Here is a 24,122-nt window from a genome sequence, read left to right as displayed (position 1 = left end):
AAAGGAGCCTCTGTTCACCAACAATGACTTTATGAAAGAAAATGACCTGAGCAGCTTTTACATGCTGTTAACAGCAGGCATGCTGGCTGTCCTGGTGATGTGAGGGACAGGACGTTACCTCTTTAATTTGGTTTGCTTTAAGCTAATATACTTTCCATTTGAGTTGCAAGTTCCTGGGAAGCTGCTGTTTGGGAGTCCAAGCCTGCGAAGGGAAAGAGTCCCAGCTGCTGTGGACTTCCAGTATCATGGTTAACCGAAATGGACGCATAATGCTGAGCTCCAACTGTTCGATGGAGATAAAGTACCTCCAGTTTGTCTAAAAAACTTCAAAAACCTCTTAAGTGGAGTATGACTGGAGGGAAACAAGAAATGGGTCCAAAGAACGCCAAGAGAATGAGTGAAACACAACAAGGCCCTGAAAACATGAAAGACCACAAAGAAGCTACCGCAGCTAGCGCTAGCCAGGAATCCCTGCTAGATCCACCGTCAGCCCTTTCCAAAGAGTGGAAGGATTTCAAACAAGACACGAGGCGAGAGCTTGAAGAATTTAAAATCAAAGTCAGGAAAACTTGGGAAGAGAGCAGGTTTAAGTTTCTTTTTTTTTCTTCGCTTTATTTTCTTTTTTGCTTTATTTAGAGAATTTTGATTGTTGAGGTTCTTTTTCTCTGATACTGTTTAGCATTGTACTAAATAGTTGTTTAAACTGTTCTTTCTTTTCCCCCTTTTGTGTCAAAATGGCCTGATCAGTAAAGGGTTTCTGTTGTGTGTCCGTTTGTTAGGTCGCTTAGTGGGTTACGGTCTGTTTTGTTGACCTCTTTTATGGGCCCACAACTATTATCATTGGAAGTTATGTTTTTGTTGCTTTTTGTAATTAAATCGCGAGAGATTTTTTTTCTAAAAATACCTGTGCCTCCTTGGTTTTTTGGCTCGGCCCCTCATTCCAGGGCTATTCAACTAGTCCTGCAGGTTTTAGATGTTTCCTTGCTCCACCAAACCTGATTCAAATGAACCCTTTTAAAATCTGTTTTCTAGTATATGTTGGTGCAAATTAGCCACTTTAGTGAACATTAGTGAGTCACCCAACACACTGCCACTCACTGAATAATAAATATACAGTTTCATATATACACAGATATTGTAATTAGCCTGTTTGCCTTCGCGATAAACGAGAAGAAAACGATACAGCTGTCTCTAACACATCTGTAGTTGTGTTTGTGGAAATATTGTGGCACTGTTTTTAACATACATTGGAGGGTTAAAAGGAGCAAACAGTGAAGTTCTGCACCATGACCCATTACTTTGAGTCAGACCCTGCTGAAGAGCCCTGCTGTATACAAATGACTGTTCATCTTCAGCCACATCAGCATGTTGTGAACTTTTGTGATGACACTGTCATTCTCAGCCAGCTCACCAGTGAATCCACCCACAGCTGCTGTGGAGAGGTTCCCATTAACACCAGCAAACTGCTGCTGGATCCCAGATCAGCTGGTGACTGCAGTCATGTGACCACATATTGGAGAAACCTACATTCTAATCATTATCATACACATTTAGCTTCAGTGACCAAAAGAAGAAGATCGCGAATACAAGCGGATGAAATGAGTTTTCTCTGCAGGGTGGCCGGGCTCTCTCTTAGAGATAGGGTGAGAAGCTCGGTGATCCGGGAGGGGCTCAGAGTAGAGTCGCTGCTCTACTGGCATCTGGTTAGGATGGATGGATTTATCTTCAAATTAATACAGTAATTCATATTAATACTTTATTATTTATCGTGCAGCAGTGCCCCTTAACATGAGCATTGAACATTGTCTTTATAACATTTATGGGTTTCATCAGAACCACAACATCTCTAATGACTCACAATGCAAGAACTGAGACAGAAACATCCTGACGGAGGTCGTCTTATGGTGCCTAGCCCGACTTTCTGATTATATAGGTTGCATTCAGGGACGTTACCTGTCAGGTTTGACCCCAAACAGATGAAAATTTCTTCTTTCTTTATTGTATTTTTGTTTAAATTGATTTTATAATGCTGCTCAGCCTGAAATTGAACCTCCTTTAAAAGAAACAGCAACGTCTGTTATGAAAACAAAAACAGCTTGTTGAACTGGGTCTTGTGACTGAGTCATTTCACACTGACTCACCATCACCTGACCCAAACTCTGCTGTGATTGGCCACAAGAAGATCAACCCCAAGTGATGTCATTCCTGGAAACATCTAGATAAAAACAAGAAAACACAAAGCAGCTTCATGATGAGGTGACGACTTTCTGATGACATCCTTTAAATGTTAGACTTAATCCAGAATATTCTCAGATTTCTACTAAAACCTTTGACTCAGCTGATTTTCATCTTTGTTAACTTGGATCTTTATTTATGCAATCAAAGCATCAAATAAGCATTTAAAAGAGTTATGAAATTTAATACTTACCAGGTAGTGATGCCTCATTTGTTCTTGTTTCCATGTCTTTCCCCCTGAGAGTTAAATCAGTTAAATCTTGATAAATGTGAGTTATTGTCTATTGTTGAAATGAACAGATCTTTTAAGCACACAGACTTCTTGTACAATTTGACTTGAATTTGAATGGTGGAAAAAAACAATAACAACATGAAAGCCATACAACAAGACAAGAAATATATAAGAATAAAAGGAAAGTCACTGAAAAATACGTAAATAATGTGGAAATAAAAAATAATGAGAGGTTTAATTTCTTTGCTGACTCGGTGCATGTTCAGTGTCACTCAGGACACAAACCATGCAGAGCAGCATTCTTCATTTCATCATTTTCCACAGGCTAAAAAAAACAACTCTTTTAGAAAACATACGTGTCAAAATGTGCATTTTATCAAACGTACTTGACAACAATTATTAGGTCGCTGATTAGAAATTCCAGTTTTTATCCAAAACATTAAAGCAGAATTGAATACTTTTATGTCAGAGTTGGTACATTTATGTTATCAGTCAACATCCACTTCATGCACTTGAAATATGCACTACAACTATTACACATTACAAAATATTTACTACATCCAGTTTTCACTTTATTTTTTTTCCTGTACTTCTTTATTATATATATATATATATATATATATATATATATATATATATATATATATATATATTATTGTAGTTGTCTAAGACCTGCTAAGGGACAACAGATGCAAATTAGCTGCAACTTAGCTGCAGTTTAATATATATATATATATATATATATATATATATATATATATATATATGTATATATATATTAAGATCCTAAATTAAGCAAAGTACAAAACTGTTTGTACAACAGATGGAAAAAAACTTATTAAGGTCCGTGTTTAATCTTCCTTGTGTAGATATATTTAATTTAACATTTTAAAATGAACTACTTTGGCTATGGGGGTGGGGGTTATAGGGAATTCTCTGGGAAGTCTTTAGGGAAGACTATAGGAAAGTCTAATCTCTGAAACAGATTGTCAGCAGGATGACCTCTGAATCTGGTTTCAGATGGATTAAACTCAAATAGGCCTACTGTGTATTTATTTCTTAGCCTTTTTATTCACACTTCTCTTAAGAATTAATAAAAAAAAAAAGATTTTAAAAAATATATTAATGAGCTAGAACTCCTACCCCCCCCCCCCCCCCCCCCCCACATACACACACACACACACACACTTTTGATTTATTCATAATGAAAGAAATAAAAATAATAATAAAGTGAATATTTAAAAACAGCCGCCATGCTGCCTCGTCACGATGACTCCGCGTTCTTCATCTTCAACTTTCTCCTGAGTGAGCCGAACTAATCACGTGACTCAGTGGAAATTCCCTCATTGGAATTGCACCGAGTCACTCTTTGGCCTCCCATTGGCTGGCAAAGTGGGACTCTGAGCGGGCCAATGAGAGACCGCGTCAGTGTTTACTTCTCCTTGCGTCAGTGACGTCAACGGAGGAAGTAAACATAAAAGAAGCTGGACATTTGTCGCTGCGTCACAAAGGTAGAGATTTACTCTGTGACGGTGGAAGAGTTCTAATCTTTGAGCTCAGTTCGGAGTGTTAGCAACACGATGTCGGTGATGATTAAAGCCTACCTGTTGGGGAAAGACGAGCAGGTGAAGGAGATCCGGAGGTTCGCTGTGGACCAGGACGTGTCGTCCAGCTTCGAGTATCTAAACAGGAAAACTACTGAAGTGTTTCCGAACCTGAAGGCCTCCAACTTCAAGCTGTTTTACAAAGGTGAGCGCGACTTTATAATAACAGAGGGGCAGGTCTGATAACCAGAAGGGTATTGCACGAAACCAGAATAAAGCAATCCAGGATAATTAAGCAAGCCCAGCTTGACCTAGCTTGCGCGGCCTATCTTGGCTTAATTGGCTGCACGTTTGCTGAGCCAGGATGAGAAGGTGCGGCTAGGTTAAGCCAGGTGAAGATAGTTGGGATAAGTGCGTGTGCACGGCATACTGAAGCAGACCTCGCGATCGCTCACAGAATCACCGATGGGGAAATGGATAAAAGTCGCGCGTCCTACGTCACGGCCGCTGAACAGCAGCTCCTGACGGAGTTCTCTGACGAAGTTAAGGATATTATAAGGAAAAAAGGCAATACCAATGCCATAAGTAAAGAACGCGAGAGAGCCTGGCAGACAATAGCCGACCGGCCCAATGCATAAGTGGTCAAAAACTGTACAATTAATAAACAGTGCTCCACTGGAACTGTCATAATTAGGCTACAATTAAAGGAGTTACTTTTCAAATCCACTAACTGTTGTATACTTTAAGAGTGACAAGCAGGTGCATGTTACTCAGGAAATGTAGAGTATGATTAGGTGCAAACAATTATCCACAATGTGTCATTTAATCTATTTTCCTCATGTAACGTTTTTATCTATTTGATCTTTCTGTCCTTCATAAAGGACAAACCTGTCTGGCCATAAAAGGAACCGGCAGCAAGAAAAAATTAAATATAAGAACATTTTGCAGGCTGGTAAGTGACTCCAAAGTAGAAACTGTCCGCTTCATACAAGGTACACAAAGTACTGCAATTCTACTGCACATGACATTTCCTTTACAGACCTCACAAACTGTCAGAACACTTTATTCAGGGCACCTGGAGAGAGAGATAGAGCTGGCAGATGTTAAAAGCTGACTCAAAAAGAGCAAGCTCCAAGAAATGGAGCTGGATCTTGAGATTAAACGCCGGACACTCAGAAAACTGGACCTGGAAATCCAGTAACCGAAAATCTGTATCTTTCAATGACATAGTCATCTCCAAAGGCCAGGGGATGTGACCTGTCCCTGAAGACTCGTTCACGTCTGAATGCTCTTCTGAGGATGCGGGCTTCCTCGTCCAGCACATCCTCTGAAAAAGGGCAAGCCACTATGAAGAGGGAACAGGTGAAGGGGAGATGGACCTGAATATTCTACATTGCCCTCGTCATGGATTTCTTTAAATACACCTTTGTAACCTCATCCGCTGTGTTTTGTAATCTCAATTAATGCAATAAAACACATATTTATAAAACCTCTGACAGCAATTTGACGAGCAGTCTTCATTAGCATAGCAATATAACACTTGGCCTGAGTAATAATACTGCAACTCGAATCCATATAAAAAGGCTGCTGCGATTACGAACAGATTTGGATTAAATGTACAGTGACTGTATATGTAATATTTTAATACTGGATGATTAAAATGACGCGCCATACTTAGGAAGACCATGGACATGCTGTAAAACACATTAATTCCTCACAGAATTGACGTTGGACATGCAGGTAGTCGCTAGGATTAATCTTAGCCTGAGCAGTTAGCCTGGTCTGGAGCAGGCTAGCTGCAGCGGATAAATCACCACAGTAACTTGGCCGGGTTTAGTTTGAGCTGCTTTCATGCAACCGACCTAGGGCTAAATTCAGCCAGGATAACCAACATATCCCGGCTTAATCGCTTATCTTGGTTTCGTGCAATACCCCTCGGGAGCGTAGAAAAACAAACAAAACAGATCTTAGAGAATGTCACGAGGTTTGTTGACATCACGAGTAAAAAGGAAAGGATTGGTCTGAAAATGATCCAAGAGTACTTAAGATTTTGTAACTTAAATGAATGTATTGATGTTAGTCTTGTGTTGGTGTGCCGAGGTTTACAGTGTTCAGGTATTCACACCTGACTCCTTCCTGGGTATTTATGAACCACAGATTTACCTTTTGTATGGTGAGAGGCTGAGGGGTCTCCACCAGTTATCTGAGATTAGTTTGAAGAAGGGATGCACCGATATGAAAATTTTGGCCAATACCGATATCCGATGTTAATATTGTTGTTATGGCCGATAACTGATATTTACCGATGTCGATATATATATTTTGTTTTAAAAGGTTTAAGATTATCAAATTCTGTACAAAATGAAAATAAAGCAAACATTAGGGGTGTTGGCTTCCCACCATTGTTTGTGAAGTTCTGGATGGCAGTTTTTCAGATGACATATAAAATTTGTGGTGCTGAACGAGTTCACACGGCATCCTCCTCGCATCACTTCGACTTTGCGGATATTTCATACTGCTTTTCGAGTACCTTCTTTTTACAACGTGAAAAATTACCACACAGCTGAAATTGCTTTTTGCTTCAGTTACATCCCACAATGCAGTGCTGCATCGCTGTCACATGTCCAAACATGGCTGCATGTCAGCAATTATATCAAAATAAATATCGACTGTTAATATCGGCCCAGTTTTGCTTATTGGACCGATACCGATATGTTAAAAAATAACTAACATCGGCCGATACTGATATTAATGCCGATATTTCGTGCATCCCTAGTTTGAAGCCATCTGTTTGTCCGAGGACAGGTGTTTGTTTGAAGACAGGTGTTTGTCCGAGGACAGGTGTTTGTTTGAAGACAGGTGTTTGTCCGAGGACAGGTGTTTGTTTGAAGACAGGTGTTTGTCTGAGGACAGGTGTGGTCTGATTTTTACTGTTGATGTTTTAGATGAAGATGGAGACCTGGTGGCATTTTCTTCTGATGATGAGCTGATCATGGGTCTGAGCTGCATGAAGGACGCCACCTTCCGCCTCTTCATTAAAGGTACACATACCTGTTAATGGGTCACATGACATCTTGGTCATCATGACACAAGTAAGATTGTCAAATGTTGATAAAGTTTCGTTTTTGCAGAGAAAAAGGAGCACCGTCGGGACTTTCCTCTTCACGCCTTTCCCCCTTTTGCTTTTGGGCCCCCTCCTCCACCTGGAGCTCCGCATGCCCCACCCCCTCACCTGGGACCACACCCAACAATGCATCCCAATGTCACCTGTGACGGCTGCGATGGTCCCGTGGTGGGAACTCGCTTCAAGTGTTCAGTGTGTCCGAACTTCGACCTCTGCTCTGCCTGCCAGGCTCGAGGGGCGCACACTGAGCATGCTCTGTTGCCCATCTGGCACCCTTTGCAGGTGAGCTGCCTCCTGAGGTAGACAGGTAAACCACAGGTACACAGCAGATCACACACAGGTTAAATGCTGTCAGAGCGTTCTGGTCCAGAACTAGATCAGTTCACGAGCAGAAGAAACCACTGATTAATAAACCTGTTTCAGAAAAAGGGAGATGTTTTAGTTCCGCCCTGATCACTGACTGACAAGGCATTGTTCTGGCATCTGTCTGCAGTGGTTCCCTCGGGGGAAATGGATGAAGAGGATGAGACACTGCATGTGGAACCAGAACCAGGCTCAGACTCAGGACCAGAATCAGGAGCAGGCTGGAACTTCCAGATCTTCGGCTGAATGCAGCACCCCCTCTGGTCAGTTCATAAACAAATAAGCCGTCAGTAATGTTAATGTCTGGTTGAGTCTGTTCAACTATGACATCATCAGTGACCTCTGACCTCTCTGCAGCCTCTCAGGCCAACGTGGACTTCCTGAAGAACATCGGAGAGGGTGTGGCCGCCATGTTGAGCCCGCTGGGTGAGTGAAGTTCACAGGAGAGATCAATAACTCTGGCAGTTTGGGAAGGTGGCTGTGACAGGAAACGATGTCATGTGTACAGGTATTGACGTGGACATTGACGTGGAGCACGAAGGTCAAATGACCAAAGTAACTCCTCCCACTCAGCGCGAGGGAGAAGACGTGGAAATGGATGGAGGTGGAGAGGGCGGAGCCAGTCCAGGGCCCAGGGTCAGCTAAGTCTTTATTATCAGGGACTAATCAATAGATCTGATCAATAAACCGATGGCTGAAACCACACATGAATCTGGTCTGCAGGTGAGCAAAGACTCTGATGAGGAGTGGACTCACCTGAGTTCCAAAGAAGTCGATCCGTCCACAGGTGAGCTGCAGTCCCTCCAGCCCAGAGGCCGTGACCAGGGGCCCCCGTCGGGTGGGCAGCAGCAGGGGCCAACAGGTCTGAGGGAGGCGGCTCTTTATCCCCACCTTCCTCAAGGTAAGACCCATGCTGAGACCCCTTATTCTGCCACCTATCTGTAAAAACTCCGCCCCTCACCCTCATTAACTCTTTCCCTCCCCTTTTCAGAGGCTGACCCCCGCCTGGTGGAGTCTCTGGCGCTCATGCTGTCGATGGGTTTCACCGATGAGGGCGGCTGGTTAACTCGACTCCTTCAGGCCAAGAACTTTGACATCGGAGCTGCTCTGGATGCCATCCAGTATGCCAAGCAGCCCCGCCCACAGAAGTGACATTATCACAACAACATTGTTGTTTCCTGTAATGAGTTTATATCCTGTTTACTTTTCTGTTAATCATTTAACTTTACTCAATCACTTTTTACTGTTTCCCAACTTTATTGATCATATGTTTTTGCTTCCTGATCAATAAAAACACAACCAACTAAACTCTGAAAACTTTATTTATACATTTACAACACAGCTCAGACTTTAAAAAAAAATGGTCTTTAAACCGCCTGTATCAAAAAATCCTCAAAGTCAAAATCTTCGCCGCTATCAAACAGAGAGCAAACAGGAAGTGTTGGGCGTGGCCTGGTAATGTCATCGCAGGTTTGATTAATGGCTTCACCTTTAGTTTCCCTCCACCCACATACTGAAGGATCCTCCTGAAGATGAAGTCTGGACCCACAGCTGAGGCTGGAAGGAGTGGTGGTTCTATCGTCATGGAAACCGGTGCTTGTGGTAGCAGCTGACTGTGTGAGTTTTGGACAGCTGGGCTGCAGATGAACAGACGATCAATGTGACTGAACAGGTCCAACAAACGAGTTTCTGCTTTAGATCAACTCAATATCTTTATCCAGACTAACATCTATATTCTGGATTATCTATGGAATTATGATTTCAGACACTTTTCCTCATGACTCCACAAACGGATGTTTTTCATTCAGTGCCTCCAAAATCATAGAGACCCCCTTCCTAAAAACACCCTTCTTATAGACATCCTTCCAAAGAGAAACCCAGAGTTTCCTCTCACACATACAACAGTTTGAACATGTTTTCTGGAACGAACCCCAGATCACGTTAACAGGAGGACACAGTCAGTCCAGAAGATCCAACACACCCTCAACATTCCTTGTTTTCCAGAAAGTTCTTCCTGATGGAAATCAGGTCTATGGGGCTGCAAATGGAGAAAATAAGTGATGTGAGGTATTTCTGACTCAGAACTCGCTCCACCAATTACAGCAGCCTTTTCAGGAAGGTATCAGCTGATCAGGTATCAGCTGATCATGTCTCATTCTTACAGAGGAAACAAACGGTCCAGTGAGCCGCCGATCAGCAACTTCATCCATCCCTCCCTCCCTCCATCCATCCACCATGCATCCATCATCCACCCATTCATCCATCCATCCCTCTATCCATGCCTCCATCCATCAATCCATCCCTCCCTCTATCCCTCAATCCTTCCCTCCATCAGTCGCTCCTTCCATCATCCATCCCTCAATCGCTCCATACATAATCCCTCTATCCATGGCTCCATCCCTCTATCCATCCATCGATACATCCATCCATCCCTCCATCATCCCTCCATCCATCCATGCATCTCTCTATCCATCGCTCCATCCATCCCTCTATCCATCCATCCATCCTTTCCTCCATCCATCCATCCATCCCTCCCTCCATCCATAATCCCTCTATCCATGGCTCCATCCCTCTATCCATCCATCGATACATCCATCCATCCCTCCATCATCCCTTCATCCATCCATGCATCTCTCTATCCATCGCTCCATCCATCCCTCTATCCATCCATCCATCCTTTCCTCCATCCATCCATCCATCCCTCCCTCCATCCATAATCCCTCTATCCATTGCTCCATCCCTCTATCCATCCATCGATACATCCATCCATCCCTCCATCATCCCTCCATCCATCCATGCATCTCTCTATCCATCGCTCCATCCATCCCTCTATCCATCCATCCATCCATCCATCCATCCATTCCTCCCTCCATCCATCCCTCCCTCCCTCCCTCCATTGCTCCATCCTTTCCTCCATCCACCCCTCCCTCCATCCACCCATCCCTACATGGCTCCATGCATCCCTCAATCCCTCCATCAATCCTTCCCTCCCTCCATCCGTTCATCCCTCCCTCGCTCCATACCTCCATCAATACTTCCCTCCATCCATCCCTCCATCAATCCTTCTCTCCCTCCCTCCATCTATCTCTATCCATCCCTCCCTCCTGCCCTCCATCCATCATCCATCCCTCCATCCATCCATCGCTCCATCCATCCCTCCCTCCATCCATTACTCCAACCATCCCTCAATCCCTCCACCCATCACTTCCTCCCACCATACATCATCCCTCTATCCATAGCTCCATCCATCATCCATCAATCCATTCCTCCATCCATCCATCCATCCCTCAATCCCTTCATCCCTCCCTCCCTCCATCCATCCCTCAATCCCTTCATCCCTCCCTCCCTCCATCACCCCATACATCGTCCCTCTATCCATCGCTCCATCCATCCAACCATCGCTCCGTCCCTCCCTCCATCGCTCCATCCATACATCTATCCCCCCCTCTATCATCCATCCATCCATCCATCCCTCCAGCCATCCATCCATCCATTCACCCATCCCTCCCTCCATCGCTTTATCCAACCATCCATCCATCCACCCCTCTATCCATCATCCATCCATCCAGCCTTTCCTCCATCCCTCCACCATACATCATCCCTCTATCCATAGCTCCATCCATCATCCATCAATCCATTCCTCCATCCATCCATCCATCCCTCAATCCCTTCATCCCTCCCTCCCTCCATCCATCCCTCAATCCCTTCATCCCTCCCTCCCTCCATCCATCCCTCAATCCCTTCATCCCTCCCTCCCTCCATCACCCCATACATCGTCCCTCTATCCATCGCTCCATCCATCCAACCATCGCTCCGTCCCTCCCTCCATCGCTCCATCCATACATCTACCCCCCCCTCTATCATCCATCCATCCATCCATCCCTCCAGCCATCCATCCATCCATTCACCCATCCCTCCCTCCATCGCTTTATCCAACCATCCATCCACCCCTCTATCCATCATCCATCCATCCAGCCTTTCCTCCATCCATCCATCCATCTCTCAATCCCTCCCTCCATCCTTCCATCCCTCCGTCCATCCATCCATCCCTCCATACATCATCCCTCTATCCATCACTCCATCCACCTCTCCCTCCATCCATCCCTCCATCGCTCTATACATCATCCCTCTATCCCTCCCTCCATCCATCCCTCAATCCCTTCATCCCTCCCTCCCTCCATCACCCCATACATCGTCCCTCCCTCCATCCATACATCTATCCCCCCCTCTATCATCCATCCATCCATCGCTCCAGCCATCCATCCATCCATTCACCCATCCCTCCCTCATCGCTTTATCCAACCATCCATCCATCCCTCCATCCATCCACCCCTCTATCCATCATCCATCCATCCACCCCTCTATCCATCATCCATCCATCCAGCCTTTCCTCCATCCATCCATCCATCTCTCAATCCCTCCCTCCATCCTTCCATCCCTCCGTCCATCCATCCATCCCTCCATACATCATCCCTCTATCCATCACTCCATCCACCTCTCCCTCCATCTCTTCATCCATCCATCCGTCCCTCCATCGCTCTATACATCATCCCTCTATCTATCACTCCATCCATCCATCCATCCCTCCATCTATCCATGGCTCCATCCCTCCATCCCTTACGTACTCTCAATTGCTCCGTCCGTCGTCACTCCATCCATCCATTCATCCATCCATCCCTCCATCCATCCATCCCTTACGTACTCTCAAACGCTCCGTCACTCCATCCATCTATCCATCCCTCCATCCACCATCCATCGAGCCATCCCTCTATCCATCCCTACATCCATCTATCCAGCCATTGCTCCATCCATCCATCCATCGCTCCATCCACCCGTCATCCAATCCACCCCTCTATCCATCGCTCCATCCCTCCCTCCTTCCCTCCATCCATCCCTTCCTCCATTGATCCATCTCGTCATCGCTCCATCCAACCCTCCCTCCATCCATTGTTCCCTCCATCCATTCCTCAATCCCTCCATCCATCCCTCCCTCCCACCATACATCATCCCTCTATCCATCGCTCCATCCATCCATCCATCCATCCATCCCTCCATCCATTGTTCTCTCAATCCCTCCATCCCTCCCCCCATCACTCCATACATCATCCCTCTATCCATCGCTCAATCCCTCCATCCTTTGCTCCATCCCTCCATCGCTCTATCCATCAATCCCTCCCTCCATCCATCGCTCCATACATCATCCTTCTATCCATCGCTCCATCCCTCTATCAATCCATCGAAACATTCATCCATACATCCCTCCCTCCATTGGTCCATCCATCCATTCCTCCATCCATCGCTCCATTCACCCGTCATCCAATCCACCCCTCTATCCATCGCTCCATCCCTCTCTCCTTCCCTCCATCCATCCCTTCCTCCATTGATCCATCTCGTCATCGCTCCATCCAACCCTCCCTCCATCCATTGTTCCATCCCTCCATCCATCGCTCCATCCATCCCTCCCTCCATCCATCCTTCCCTCCATCCATTGTTCTCTCAATCCCTCCATCCCTCCCCCATCACTCCATACATCAATCCCTCCCTCCATCCTTTGCTCCATCCCTCCATCGCTCCATCCATCCCTCCCTCCATCATTCCATCCCTCCATCTCTTCATCCATCCATCCCTCCCTCCATCGCTCCATACATCATCCCTCTATCCATCGCTCCATCCCTCTATCAATCCATCGAAACATTCATCCATACATCCCTCCCTCCATTGGTCCATCCCTCTATCCATCCATCCATTCCTCCCTCCATCGCTTCATCCATCCATCATCAATCCATCGCTCCATCCATCTATCCCTCCACCTCTTCATCCATCCATCCCTCCATCGTTCCCTCCATCCATCCATCCCTCAATCCCTCCATCAATCTATCCCTCCCTCCATCGCTCCATCCCTCCATTGCTCCATACACCATCCATCCATCCCTCAATCCCTCCACCAATCTATCCCTCCCTCTATGGCTCCATCCATCTATCCCCCCACCTCTTCATCCATCCATCCCTCCATCGCTCCATCCATCGCTCCATCCACCCATCATGCAATCCATTGCTTCATTTATCTATCCATCCCTCCATCATCCATCCCTCCATCGCTCCAGCCATCCATCCACCTCTCCCTCCATCCATCACTCCATCCATCTATCATCCCTCCATCCCTCCATCCACCCATCCCTCAATCCCTCCATCAATCTATCCCTCCCTCCATCGCTCCATCCATCTATCCCTCCACCTCTTCATCCATCCATCCCTCCATACATCATCCCTCCCTCCCTCCATTCACCGCTCCATCCATCCATCCCTTCATCCATCCAATCCTCCATCGCTCCATCGTTCCCTCCATCCATCCATCCCTCAATCCCTCCATCCATCGCTCCATCCATCCATCCCTCCATACATCATCCATCCATCCCTCAATCCCTCCATCAATCTATCCCTCCCTCCATCGCTCCATCCATCCATCCCTCCATTGCTCCATACATCATCCCTCCCTTCATCCATTCACCGCTCTATCCATCTATCCCTTCATCCATCCCTCCATCGCTCCATCCCTCCATCATCCATCCCTCCATCGCTCCAGCCATCCATCCACCTCTCCCTCCATACATCATCCATCCCTCTATCATCCCTCCATCGCTCCATCCACCCATCCCTCAATCAATCTATCCCTCCCTCCATCGCTCCATCCATCTATCCTTCCACCTCTTCATCCATCCATCCCTCCATTGCTCCATACATCATCCCTCCCTCCATCCATTCACCGCTCCATCCATCTATCCCTTCATCCATCCAATCCTCCATCCATCCCTCCATCGCTCCCTCCATCCATCCATCCCTCAATCCCTCCCTCCATCCATCCATCGCTCCACACATCATCCCTCCCTTCATCCATTCACCGCTCCATCCATCTAGCCCTTCATCCATCCATTCCTCCATCCCTCTATCCATCCCTCCATCCATCCATCATCCATCCCTCCATCGCTCCAGCCAACCATCCACCTCTCCCTCCATACATCCCTCCATCCCTCTATCCATCACTCCATCCATCTATCATCCCTCCATCGCTCCATCCACCATCCACCCATCCCTCAATCCCTCCATCAATCTATCCCTCCCTCCATCGCTCCATCCATCTATCCTTCCACCTCTTCATCCATCCATCCCTCCATTGCTCCATACATCATCCCTCCCTCCATCCATTCACCGCTCCATCCATCTATCCCTTCATCCATCCAATCCTCCATCCATCCCTCCATCGCTCCATCGTTCCCTCCATCCATCCATCCCTCAATCCCTCCATCAATCTATCCCTCCCTGCATCGCTCCATCCATCCATTGCTCCATACATCATCCATCCATCCCTCAATCCCTCCATCAATCTATCCCTCCCTCCATCGCTCCATCCCTCCATTGCTCCATACATCATCCATCCATCCCTCAATCCCTCCATCAATCTATCCCTCCCTCCATCGCTCCATCCCTCCATTGCTCCATACATCATCCATCCATCCCTCAATCCCTCCATCAATCTATCCATCCCTCCATTGCTCCATACATCATCCCTCCCTTCATCCATTCACCGCTCCATCCATCTAGCCCTTCATCTATCCATTCCTCCATCCCTCTATCCATCCCTCCATCGCTCCAGCCATCCATCCACCTAGCCCTTCATCTATCCATTCCTCCATCCCTCTATCCATCCCTCCATCGCTCCAGCCATCCATCCACCTCTCCTTCCATACATCCCTCCATCCCTCTATCCATCACTCCATCCATCTATCATCCCTCCATCGCTCCATCCACCCATCCCTCAATCCCTCCATCAATCTATCCCTCCCTCCATCGCTCCATCCATCCATCCCTCCACCTCTTCATCCATCCATCCCTCCATTGCTCCATACATCATCCCTCCCTCCATCCATTCACCGCTCCATCCATCTATCCCTTCATCCATCCAATCCTCCATCCATTCCTCCATCGTTCCCTCCATCCATCCATCCCTCAATCCCTCCATCAATCTATTCCTCCATCCATCGCTCCATCCATCCATCCCTCCATTGCTCCATACATCATCCATCCATCCCTCAATCCCTCCATCAATCTATTCCTCCATCCATCGCTCCATCCATCCATCCCTCCATTGCTCCATACATCATCCATCCATCCCTCAATCCCTCCATCAATCTATCCCTCCCTCCACCGCTCCATCCATCCATCCCTCCACCGCTCCATCCACCCATCATGCAATCCATCGCTCCAGCCATCCATCCACCTCTCCCTCCATATATCCCTCCATCCATCTATCATCCCTCCATCGCTCCATCCACCCATCCCTCAATCCCTCCATCAATCTATTCCTCCCTCCATCGCTCCATCCATCCATCCCTCCATTGCTCCATACATCATCCCTCCCTTCATCCATTCACAGCTCCATCCATCTATCCCTTCATTCATCCATTCCTTCATCCCTCTATCCATCCCTCCACCGCTCCATCCATCCATCCCTCCACCGCTCCATCCACCTCTCCCTCCATCCATCTATCATCCCTCCATCGCTCCATCCACCCATCCCTCAATCCCTCCATCAATCTATCCCTCCCTCCATCGCTCCATCCATCTATCCCTCCACCTCTTCATTCATCCATCCCTCCATTGCTCCATACATCATCCTTCCCTCCATCCATCCCTCCCTCCATCCGTTGCTCCTTTGATCCATCCATCCATTCATCCCTTAATCGCTCCATCCCTATACCATCCCTCCATCCATTCCTCAATCCTTCCATACATCCCTCCCTCCATCCGTCGCTCCTTCCATCCATTCATCCCTCCATTGCTCCATACATCATCCTTCCCTCCATCCATCCCTCCCTCCATCCGTTGCTCCTTTGATCCATCCATCCATTCATCCCTTCATCGCTCCATCCCTATACCATCCCTTCATCCATCCCTCAATCCCTCCATCCATCCTTCCATCCGTCGCTCCTTCCATCCATCCATTCATTCCTCCATAACTCCATCCCTCTATCCATCCATCCATCCATCCTCCATCGCTCAATTCCTCCCGCCATACCTCTATCCCAATCGATGCATCCATCCATCCCTCCCTCCATTCATCCATCTCTTCATCACTCCATCCATCCATCTATCCATCTATCCCTTCATCGCTCCCTCCATGCATCCCTCCATTAATCCTTCCCTCCATCCATGACTCCCTCCATCCGTCGCCCCTTCCATTCATCATCCATCTCTCACATCCATCCATACAGCCATCGCTCGATCACTCTGTCCATCCATCTATCCCTCCCTCCATCGCTCCATCCATCCCTCATCCATCCCACCACCCCTCTATTAATCCCGCCATCCATCCATCATCCATCCCTCTATCAATCGCTCCATCCATCCATCCCTCTGTCGCTCCATCAATCCATCTATCCATCCTTCCATCCACCCATCATGCAATCCATCCCTCCATCATCCATCCATCCCTCCGTTCATCCATCCATCGCTCCATCTATCCATCATCCAATCAATCTCTCTATCCATCGCTGCATCCCTCTATCCATCCCTTCATCCATCTCTTCATTGCGCCATCCATCCCTCCATCCATCCATCATCCAATCCATCCCTCCCTCCATCGCCCCATCCCTCTATCCATCCATCCACCCCTCCATCCCTCCAAACATCCATCGCTCCATCCATCATCCAATCCATCAATCCATCCCTCCTTCGCTCCATCCAACCATCCATCCACCCATCTTCCAATTCATCCCTCCATCCATCTATCATCCCTCCCTCCATCGCTCCATCCATCCCTCCATCAATCCTTCCTTCCATCCATCGCCCCATCCCTCCCTCCCTCAATCCATCCATCTCTTCATCAATCTCTCCATCGCTCCATCCATTCCGTCATCGCTCCATCCATCACCCAATCCATCCATCCCACCATCACTCCCTCCATGCATCGCTCCATCCATCCCTCAATCCCTCCATCCATCCATCCATCTCTTCTTCGCTCAATCCATCCCTCCATCGCTTGCTCCATCCATCCATCATCCATCCATCCATCCATCCCTTGGACTGGATGATGGGTGGATGGATGGATGGAGCAATGGAGCAATGGATAGAGGGATGGAGCGATGAATAGATGGATTGGATGATCGGTGGATGGAGCTATGGAGGGATGAATGGAGGGAGGGATGGAAAGACGGATGGAGGGATGGAGCGATGGATGGATGGATAGATGAACAGAGGGGTGGAGCAATGGATAGAGGGATGGATGACGGATGGATCGATGACGATGGAGGGAGGGATCCCTCCATCCTTCCATCCCTCCATCCATCCAGTTCCTGGCTACTTCCACTACTCTCTGGAAAACATGGAATGATGTTTTGTCCGTCCTGCAGATGTGATCTGATCCCGTCTATGCTTCACATTTCTTTGCTTCTCCGCTGCAGCTGGTACCACGGAACCAGCACCTTGTTGGTTCTGTCAGTGAATTACCTGTGCAGGTGTGTAGATGTTATCTTGTCCTTCATCTTCTGGTCTTTTTCTCTTCCTGTGAAGAGAAGGTCAAACTTATTGATCGGATTTATTATTGATTACTTAGCAGTGATGATTGTATCAATCTGTCTGTAATCAGCTGATTGTTTCTGTGTTTGTCACCTGCAGCTTGATCTGTTGCCATGGAGATGCTGTCTGTCCATCATACCCCTCTCCCTGGGCTCCTCCTCTTCAGGGTCCACCTCCTCAGCAGGATGCAGGTACTTGCTCCAGCGACTCACCTGCGTGTCTCCCACCTACAAGCAGTAAATCAGAGATCAGAGAGGACAAATTTATACCTTTACCACCTTCTTCAGGGTTCAAACAGAACACTGGTTTCACCTGCTTGTCCCTGGGCTCCTCCTCCCCCTCTTCTTCATCTCCATCTTCCTGTTCACTGCAATAACAAACAACACAAAACCCCTCATAGTTCAGTAAAGACCCCAAGACCGGCCTGTTGTAGCCTACATGGTTTCATATAGCCTACGTCCTCCATTTCCACACTTGACAGTGCAGATTAATCTGTGCAAACCTACGCATTTTTTTCTAGTGTGAAAAGTGTGTGACCAGCCGACAGTGGCAAACTGCTGACACCACTACAGAAACGGCAAGTGACTTTGTAGCTAGAGTGGCTGGCTGTTTGCCGTTTTTGGATCTCGGCATCTCTCTAAACCTGGTTTTAAAAGAACATGTCGGTCCTGAACTCTTTGGGTTTGTTCTAAATGTGTGGAGAACAGTGTTGCTTACCATAGCAACCAGGTGTTGTGTTGCTGTTCCTCCAGCATTGCTCCTCTCATGGCGTTAAGTTTCTGGACGTGACGGCGGCAGTCGGCTCCAGATCCCCGGCCGAACTCCTGCAGATCAATCATCCGATCAGTTTGCTAAGGAACCATCATTAAAAGCGATTAAAAACTGATACCTGTTGCAGGTCCAGAAACATTAACCGATTTGTTTCTGATTCAGTTATTTAAGTAACTACAGTTTACAGATTAGAAGTGACCATGTTCTGTATTTCTGGATTTACTTCCATCTTCCTTCTCGTCCTCGTACATTATAACTGAATGATAATGTATTTGGTTGGTTGGACACTTATAGCTACTTCCTGTTTGAGATTACTCATATGAAGTGTTTGGCGCAGAAAACTAAACATTTCACATCTTACAAACTAAAAATTTACAGTGTGCCTGTTGGATAAATAACAAACAACCAGTGAAAATTTTAGAACGCCAAAGTGCGTGGGCCATTTGTTGAAATGACATGATGACCACATGTTAGTTTCCCAACAGATAAACAGGTGTGATTCTGACCTTCAGCAGCGACTGTTTCTGTCCACACAGCTTACAGGTCCACCTGTTCTCCTTCTTCACCTGGCAGACCAAATACAGGACAACACACACGTCACAATAAACAGTAGTGACACACAAAAATAACTTTCTAAACACTATTAAATTAAGTATTAAACTATTTAAACTGAAGTCTTTTTCACATCATCTCATTTCTCAGCTTATTAAACAGTTATCTGTTAGCCTGCATTTAGCCGGTAGCCTGCTGTTAGCCGGCTGTTAGCCTGCTGTTAGCCTGCTGTTAGCCTGCTGTTAGCCGGTAACCTGCTGTTAGCCTGCTGTTAGCCTGCTGTTAGCCTGCTGTTAGCCTGCTGTTAGCCTGCTGTTAGCCGGTAACCTGCTGTTAGCCTGCTGTTAGCCGGTAACCTGCTGTTAGCCGGTAACCTGCTGTTAGCCGGTAACCTGCTGTTAGCCGGTAACCTGCTGTTAGCCTGCTGTTAGCCGGTAGCCTGCTGTTAGCCGGTAACCTGCTGTTAGCCGGTAGCCTGCTGTTAGCCTGCTGTTAGCCGGTAACCTGCTGTTAGCCGGTAGCCTGCTGTTAGCCTGCTGTTAGCCGGTAGCCTGCTGTTAGCCTGCTGTTAGCCGGTAACCTGCTGTTAGCCGGTAGCCTGCTGTTAGCCGGTAGCCTGCTGTTAGCCGTTAGCCTGCTGTTAGCCGGTAACCTGCTGTTAGCCGGTAGCCTGCTGTTAGCTTGCATTTCGTAAGTTTAATCATCACCTGATGGACCTGGAAGCTCAGACAGGAAAAACACCTGACGACGTGAAACTCCTGCACCATGGTGCACCGGTACCAGATGCCTTTGGTTCTGCCTCTATTTCGATTTTTCGAAGTTTTCGCGGGGCAACGTTACGTAAAGCTGTACGTCACAGCAGCGGGAGTGAAAAGAGCGCGCCACCTGCAGGCCGGAGGAGAAGTTAGGTGCTTGCTAGACAGACAGACAGATAGATAGATAGATAATCTATCTATCTATCTATCTATCTGTGAGGGACCGAGGCCAAGGATGAAGAGAGCACAGGAGGTTTTTTAAACAAAAAGTTTTGACATTTAATTTTACAAAAAAAACAACAAAAATACAAATTCCTAAATAAAAGTTCTGGGCCCATAAAAGAGGTCAAATAAACAGAACATCCACATAAGGAACTAAAACCTAACTGACCTAACAAACTGACACACAAGGGAAACTATATACACTGGCTGATCAGACCACTTTGACACAAGAGGGAAATACATAACATAACCATCTTCAGCTAACTTAATAAACTTAACTAATTCACAACAGAACTTATAACTCATAACTCATTAGGGAAACAGAAATCTAAATAATCATACTTCTACATAAAGAAAAAATAAAGTAATACAAAACAATAGAAAATCTAAACCCCTCTCCCACTATCTTTTTGCAAGATGGATGAGTCCAATTAGGCTGTAGCCTCGTCAATGGAGATCCACCTCAGCTGGGACTCTTAGCAGGCTTGGGCCTCCCACACAGCAACTTCCCCAGGAGCTAGTAACTCAAAGTAAATGCATTTTAACTAAAAATAAACCAAACAAGGTGACAAGAATGAGTCAACATCAGTTAACCCCCCCCTGCAAAACTTGCTAAGAAAAATGTGAAATATAAAAGAAATGGTAAATATTACAAATAAAATGAACTGAAATGAAGAAAAAGGGTACCAGACCGGGCTCAGTGTGTGGCTGCCTAGGCGGTCATCACACTATCTATCTATCTATCTATCTATCTATCTATCTATCTATCTATCTATCTATCTATCTATCTATCTATCTATCTATCTATCTATCTATCTATCTATCTATCTATCTATCTATCTGTCTATCTATCTGTCTGTCTGTCTGTCTGTCTGTCTGTCTGTCTGCCTATCTATCTATCTATGTTATTTATTAGCAGAGGATTTTGTCTGGAGGAGGTTGAGGAAGAAGGTTTTGAAAGAGTAAATTAGTTTGCGTTTCTGTGTTGGCGCTGACTTTATAAAATGAGGTTTCAGATGGGTTTCCAGTTTGTGCTGTTTTCTCTGATGCTGCTTTTGAGGGTATTGATCATCTAAGGATCAGACAGGCTGGACAAACGAATAGAGTCAGAAACATTTTCTGATGCATGTGGTCATAAAATAAAAAGTCTGCCGTATTGGTTATGTAAACTATCCTTTACATTTGCAGTTTTTTCAGTGTTAAGACATTATCAGTCCAGAGAAACAAGAAACCACTAAATTAAGATATCTCATAGAACTTAAATAACCATTCATTCACAATTATCTAATTTAACAAGAAATTTAAAAAGATCTAAAAAAAAAAAATAGACATAAAGCAGATGAATATAAAAAGCAGTAAACTCGAATCAAGACAATGGACAAAAGCGACAGAGTCATTTGCAGTTAATTTATACATACAGTGTGTGCAGAATTATTAGGCAAGTTGTATTTTTGAGGATTAATTTTATTATAGAACAACAATTATGTTCGCAATGAACACAAAAGACTCATAAATATCAAAACTGAATATTTTTGGAAGTTGGAGTGGGGCTTTTTTAGTTTTAGTATCTTAGGAGGATCTCTGTGTGTGCAGGTGACTATTACTGTACATAATTATTAGGCAACTTAACAAAAACCAAATATATACCCATTTCACTTATTTATTTTCACCAGGGAAACCAATAAAACAACTCAAAATTTACAAATATACATTTCTGGCTTTCAAAAACAAAACAAAAACAAATCAGTGGCCAATATAACCACCTTTCTTTGTGAGGACACTCAAAAGCCTGCCATCCATAGATTCTGTCAGTGTCTTGATCTGTTCACGATCAACATTGCGTGCAGCAGCAACCACAGCCTCCCAGACCCTGTTCAGAGAGGTGTACTGTTTTCCCTCCCTGTAGATCTCACATTTGATGAGGGACCACAGGTTCTCTATGGGGTTAAGATCAGGTGAACAAGGAGGCCATGTCATTATTTTTTCTTCTTTTAGACCTTTTCTGGCCAGCCACGCAGTGGAGTACTTGGATGCGTGTGATGGAGCATTGTCCTGCATGAAAATCATGTTTTTCTTGAACGATGCTGACTTCTTCCTGTACCACTGCTTGAAGAAGGTGTCTTCCAGAAACTGGCAGTAGGACTGGGAGTTGAGCTTGACTCCATCCTCAACCCGAAAAGGTCCCACAAGCTCATCTTTGATGATACCAGCCCATACCAGTACCCCACCTCCACCTTGCTGGCGTCTGAGTCGGAGTGGAGCTCTCTGCCCTGTACTGATCCAGCCACGGGCCCATCCATCTGGTCCATCAAGACTCACTGTCATTTCATCAGTCCATAAAACCTTAGAAAAATCAGTCTTATGATATTTCTTGGCCCAGTCTTGACGTTTTATCTTGTGTGTCTTGTTCAGTGGTGGTCGTTTTTCAGCCTTCCTTACCTTGGCCATGTCCCTGAGTATTGCACACCTTGTGCTTCTTGGCACTCCAGTGATGTTGCAGCTCTGAAATATGGCAAAACTGGTGGCCAATGGCATCTTGGCAGCTTCACGCTGTTGACTATTTTGAATGAAACTCTTGATTGTTCGATGATCACGCCTCAAAAGCTTGGCAATTTTAAGAGTGCTGCATCCCTCTGCAAGACATCTCACTATTTTTGACTTTTCAGAGTCCGTCAAATCTCTCTTCTGACCCATTTTGCCAAAGGAATGGAAGTTGCCTAATAATTATGCACACCTGATATAGGGTGTTGATGTCATTAGACCACACCCCTTCTCAGGAGGTGGACTCAAAATGTGATCGTTGTGACCAGGCTTCTGCTTCATTATCACATATGTTTTGGGCATGCACCAATATTGCCACCTATTGGTCTAAAATATTCAAGACATTGTCTGACGTATTTGGAAAGCAGCTCCTCCCAGACCCGACAATGGCCCTCTTTGGTGTATCTACAGCTAAAGGCTTAAGTAATAAACAATTAAATGTTTTGAGCTTTGTGACACTGTTAGCAAGACGCCTTATCCTCTTAAACTGGAAAAATAAATCCCCCCCAACTCATTCTGCCCTATTAAGGGATGTAATGCACCATTTACAATTGGAGAAAATCACATTTTCTTTAAGAGATAATATAAATCTGTTCTACTCAATTTGGCAACCCTTTATAGACCACTTTAATAATAAATAGTGACAGATGGCCTCCTCCCGTATTTGTATTTTTTATGTACACGTCTGTGCAGGTGTAGTGTTCTGGTTTGTTTGTTTGTTTGTTTGTTTGTTTTTCTCTTATGTATACCAAAATATTTGTATGATAATGGTTGTATGTTGATAATTATATAACATACTGTATGTATGCTTGTTATTGTTAATAAGAAAATCAATAAATATAATGAGAAAAAAAAAAAGAAAGAACTGGTCGGGTATTCAGAGGGCTGCTGCCTTAAAAGGAGAATTTAATGTTCTCCACCACTAACAAAAAGACAAGTAGTCAGTGGGAAAAGTTCAAGCAGATGTACATCTCTCTCTGTTACAGCCTGTCCTTCCACTTTCAGTCAGTCACTCCATTCCATCTGCACTTCTCTGTTTCTCCACACCTGTTCCTGATCCGCTCATCGTAATCAAGCCAACCTGTCACACCTGTCTTCCATTGTGTCCCCAGTCCTCATATACTCCAGCACCATAGTCACGCCCTGTCAGACCTAAACATACACACCTTATGGACTCACTCCCTCGCCGTTCCAGGATTCCTCAACCCCCA

At 45.8% G+C, this 24,122-nt stretch overlaps 3 protein-coding genes across 4 annotated transcripts in view; 2 read left to right on the top strand and 1 right to left on the bottom strand.

The window, feature by feature from the left end:
• The first annotated feature begins 3,931 nt into the window (after positions 1 to 3,931).
• sqstm1 (sequestosome 1) lies at positions 3,932 to 8,806 on the top strand. The gene is made up of 8 exons (XM_041989588.1): positions 3,932 to 4,216; positions 6,957 to 7,052; positions 7,143 to 7,417; positions 7,629 to 7,761; positions 7,856 to 7,924; positions 8,007 to 8,134; positions 8,222 to 8,399; positions 8,490 to 8,806. The coding sequence occupies exons 1-8, from the start codon at positions 4,048 to 4,050 to the stop codon at positions 8,648 to 8,650; spliced, it is 1,209 nt and encodes a 402-aa protein (XP_041845522.1). The 5' UTR covers positions 3,932 to 4,047; the 3' UTR covers positions 8,651 to 8,806.
• Positions 8,803 to 20,262, bottom strand: LOC121642731 (MRN complex interacting protein). 2 transcript variants are annotated; one of them, XM_041989599.1, is made up of 7 exons: positions 20,101 to 20,262; positions 19,348 to 19,407; positions 18,788 to 18,894; positions 18,383 to 18,437; positions 18,164 to 18,297; positions 18,002 to 18,056; positions 8,803 to 9,135 (listed from the first exon to the last, which is right to left on the bottom strand). In XM_041989599.1, exons 1-7 carry the CDS (start codon positions 20,158 to 20,160, stop codon positions 8,866 to 8,868), a joined length of 741 nt encoding a protein of 246 aa, XP_041845533.1. In that variant the 5' UTR covers positions 20,161 to 20,262; the 3' UTR covers positions 8,803 to 8,865. The 2 variants fall into 2 exon arrangements, with proteins under 2 accessions (XP_041845533.1, XP_041845534.1); XM_041989600.1 differs by lacking the exon at positions 8,803 to 9,135 and adding an exon at positions 9,366 to 9,536.
• The window catches only part of stard15 (StAR-related lipid transfer (START) domain containing 15), a 39,703-nt gene continuing 35,798 nt past the window's right edge, over positions 20,218 to 24,122 (top strand). Inside the window, exon 1 of the mRNA XM_041989595.1 lies at positions 20,218 to 20,296. The gene's annotated coding sequence lies outside the window, so the exon portion shown is untranslated. The remainder of the gene's footprint in view (positions 20,297 to 24,122) is intronic.

This window comes from Melanotaenia boesemani, chromosome 7 (genome assembly GCF_017639745.1).
Source record: "Melanotaenia boesemani isolate fMelBoe1 chromosome 7, fMelBoe1.pri, whole genome shotgun sequence".
In the NCBI taxonomy this organism is placed as follows: domain Eukaryota; kingdom Metazoa; phylum Chordata; class Actinopteri; order Atheriniformes; family Melanotaeniidae; genus Melanotaenia; species Melanotaenia boesemani.
Note: the sequence above shows the minus strand (reverse complement) of the source record. Positions and strands in the feature narration are given on the sequence as shown.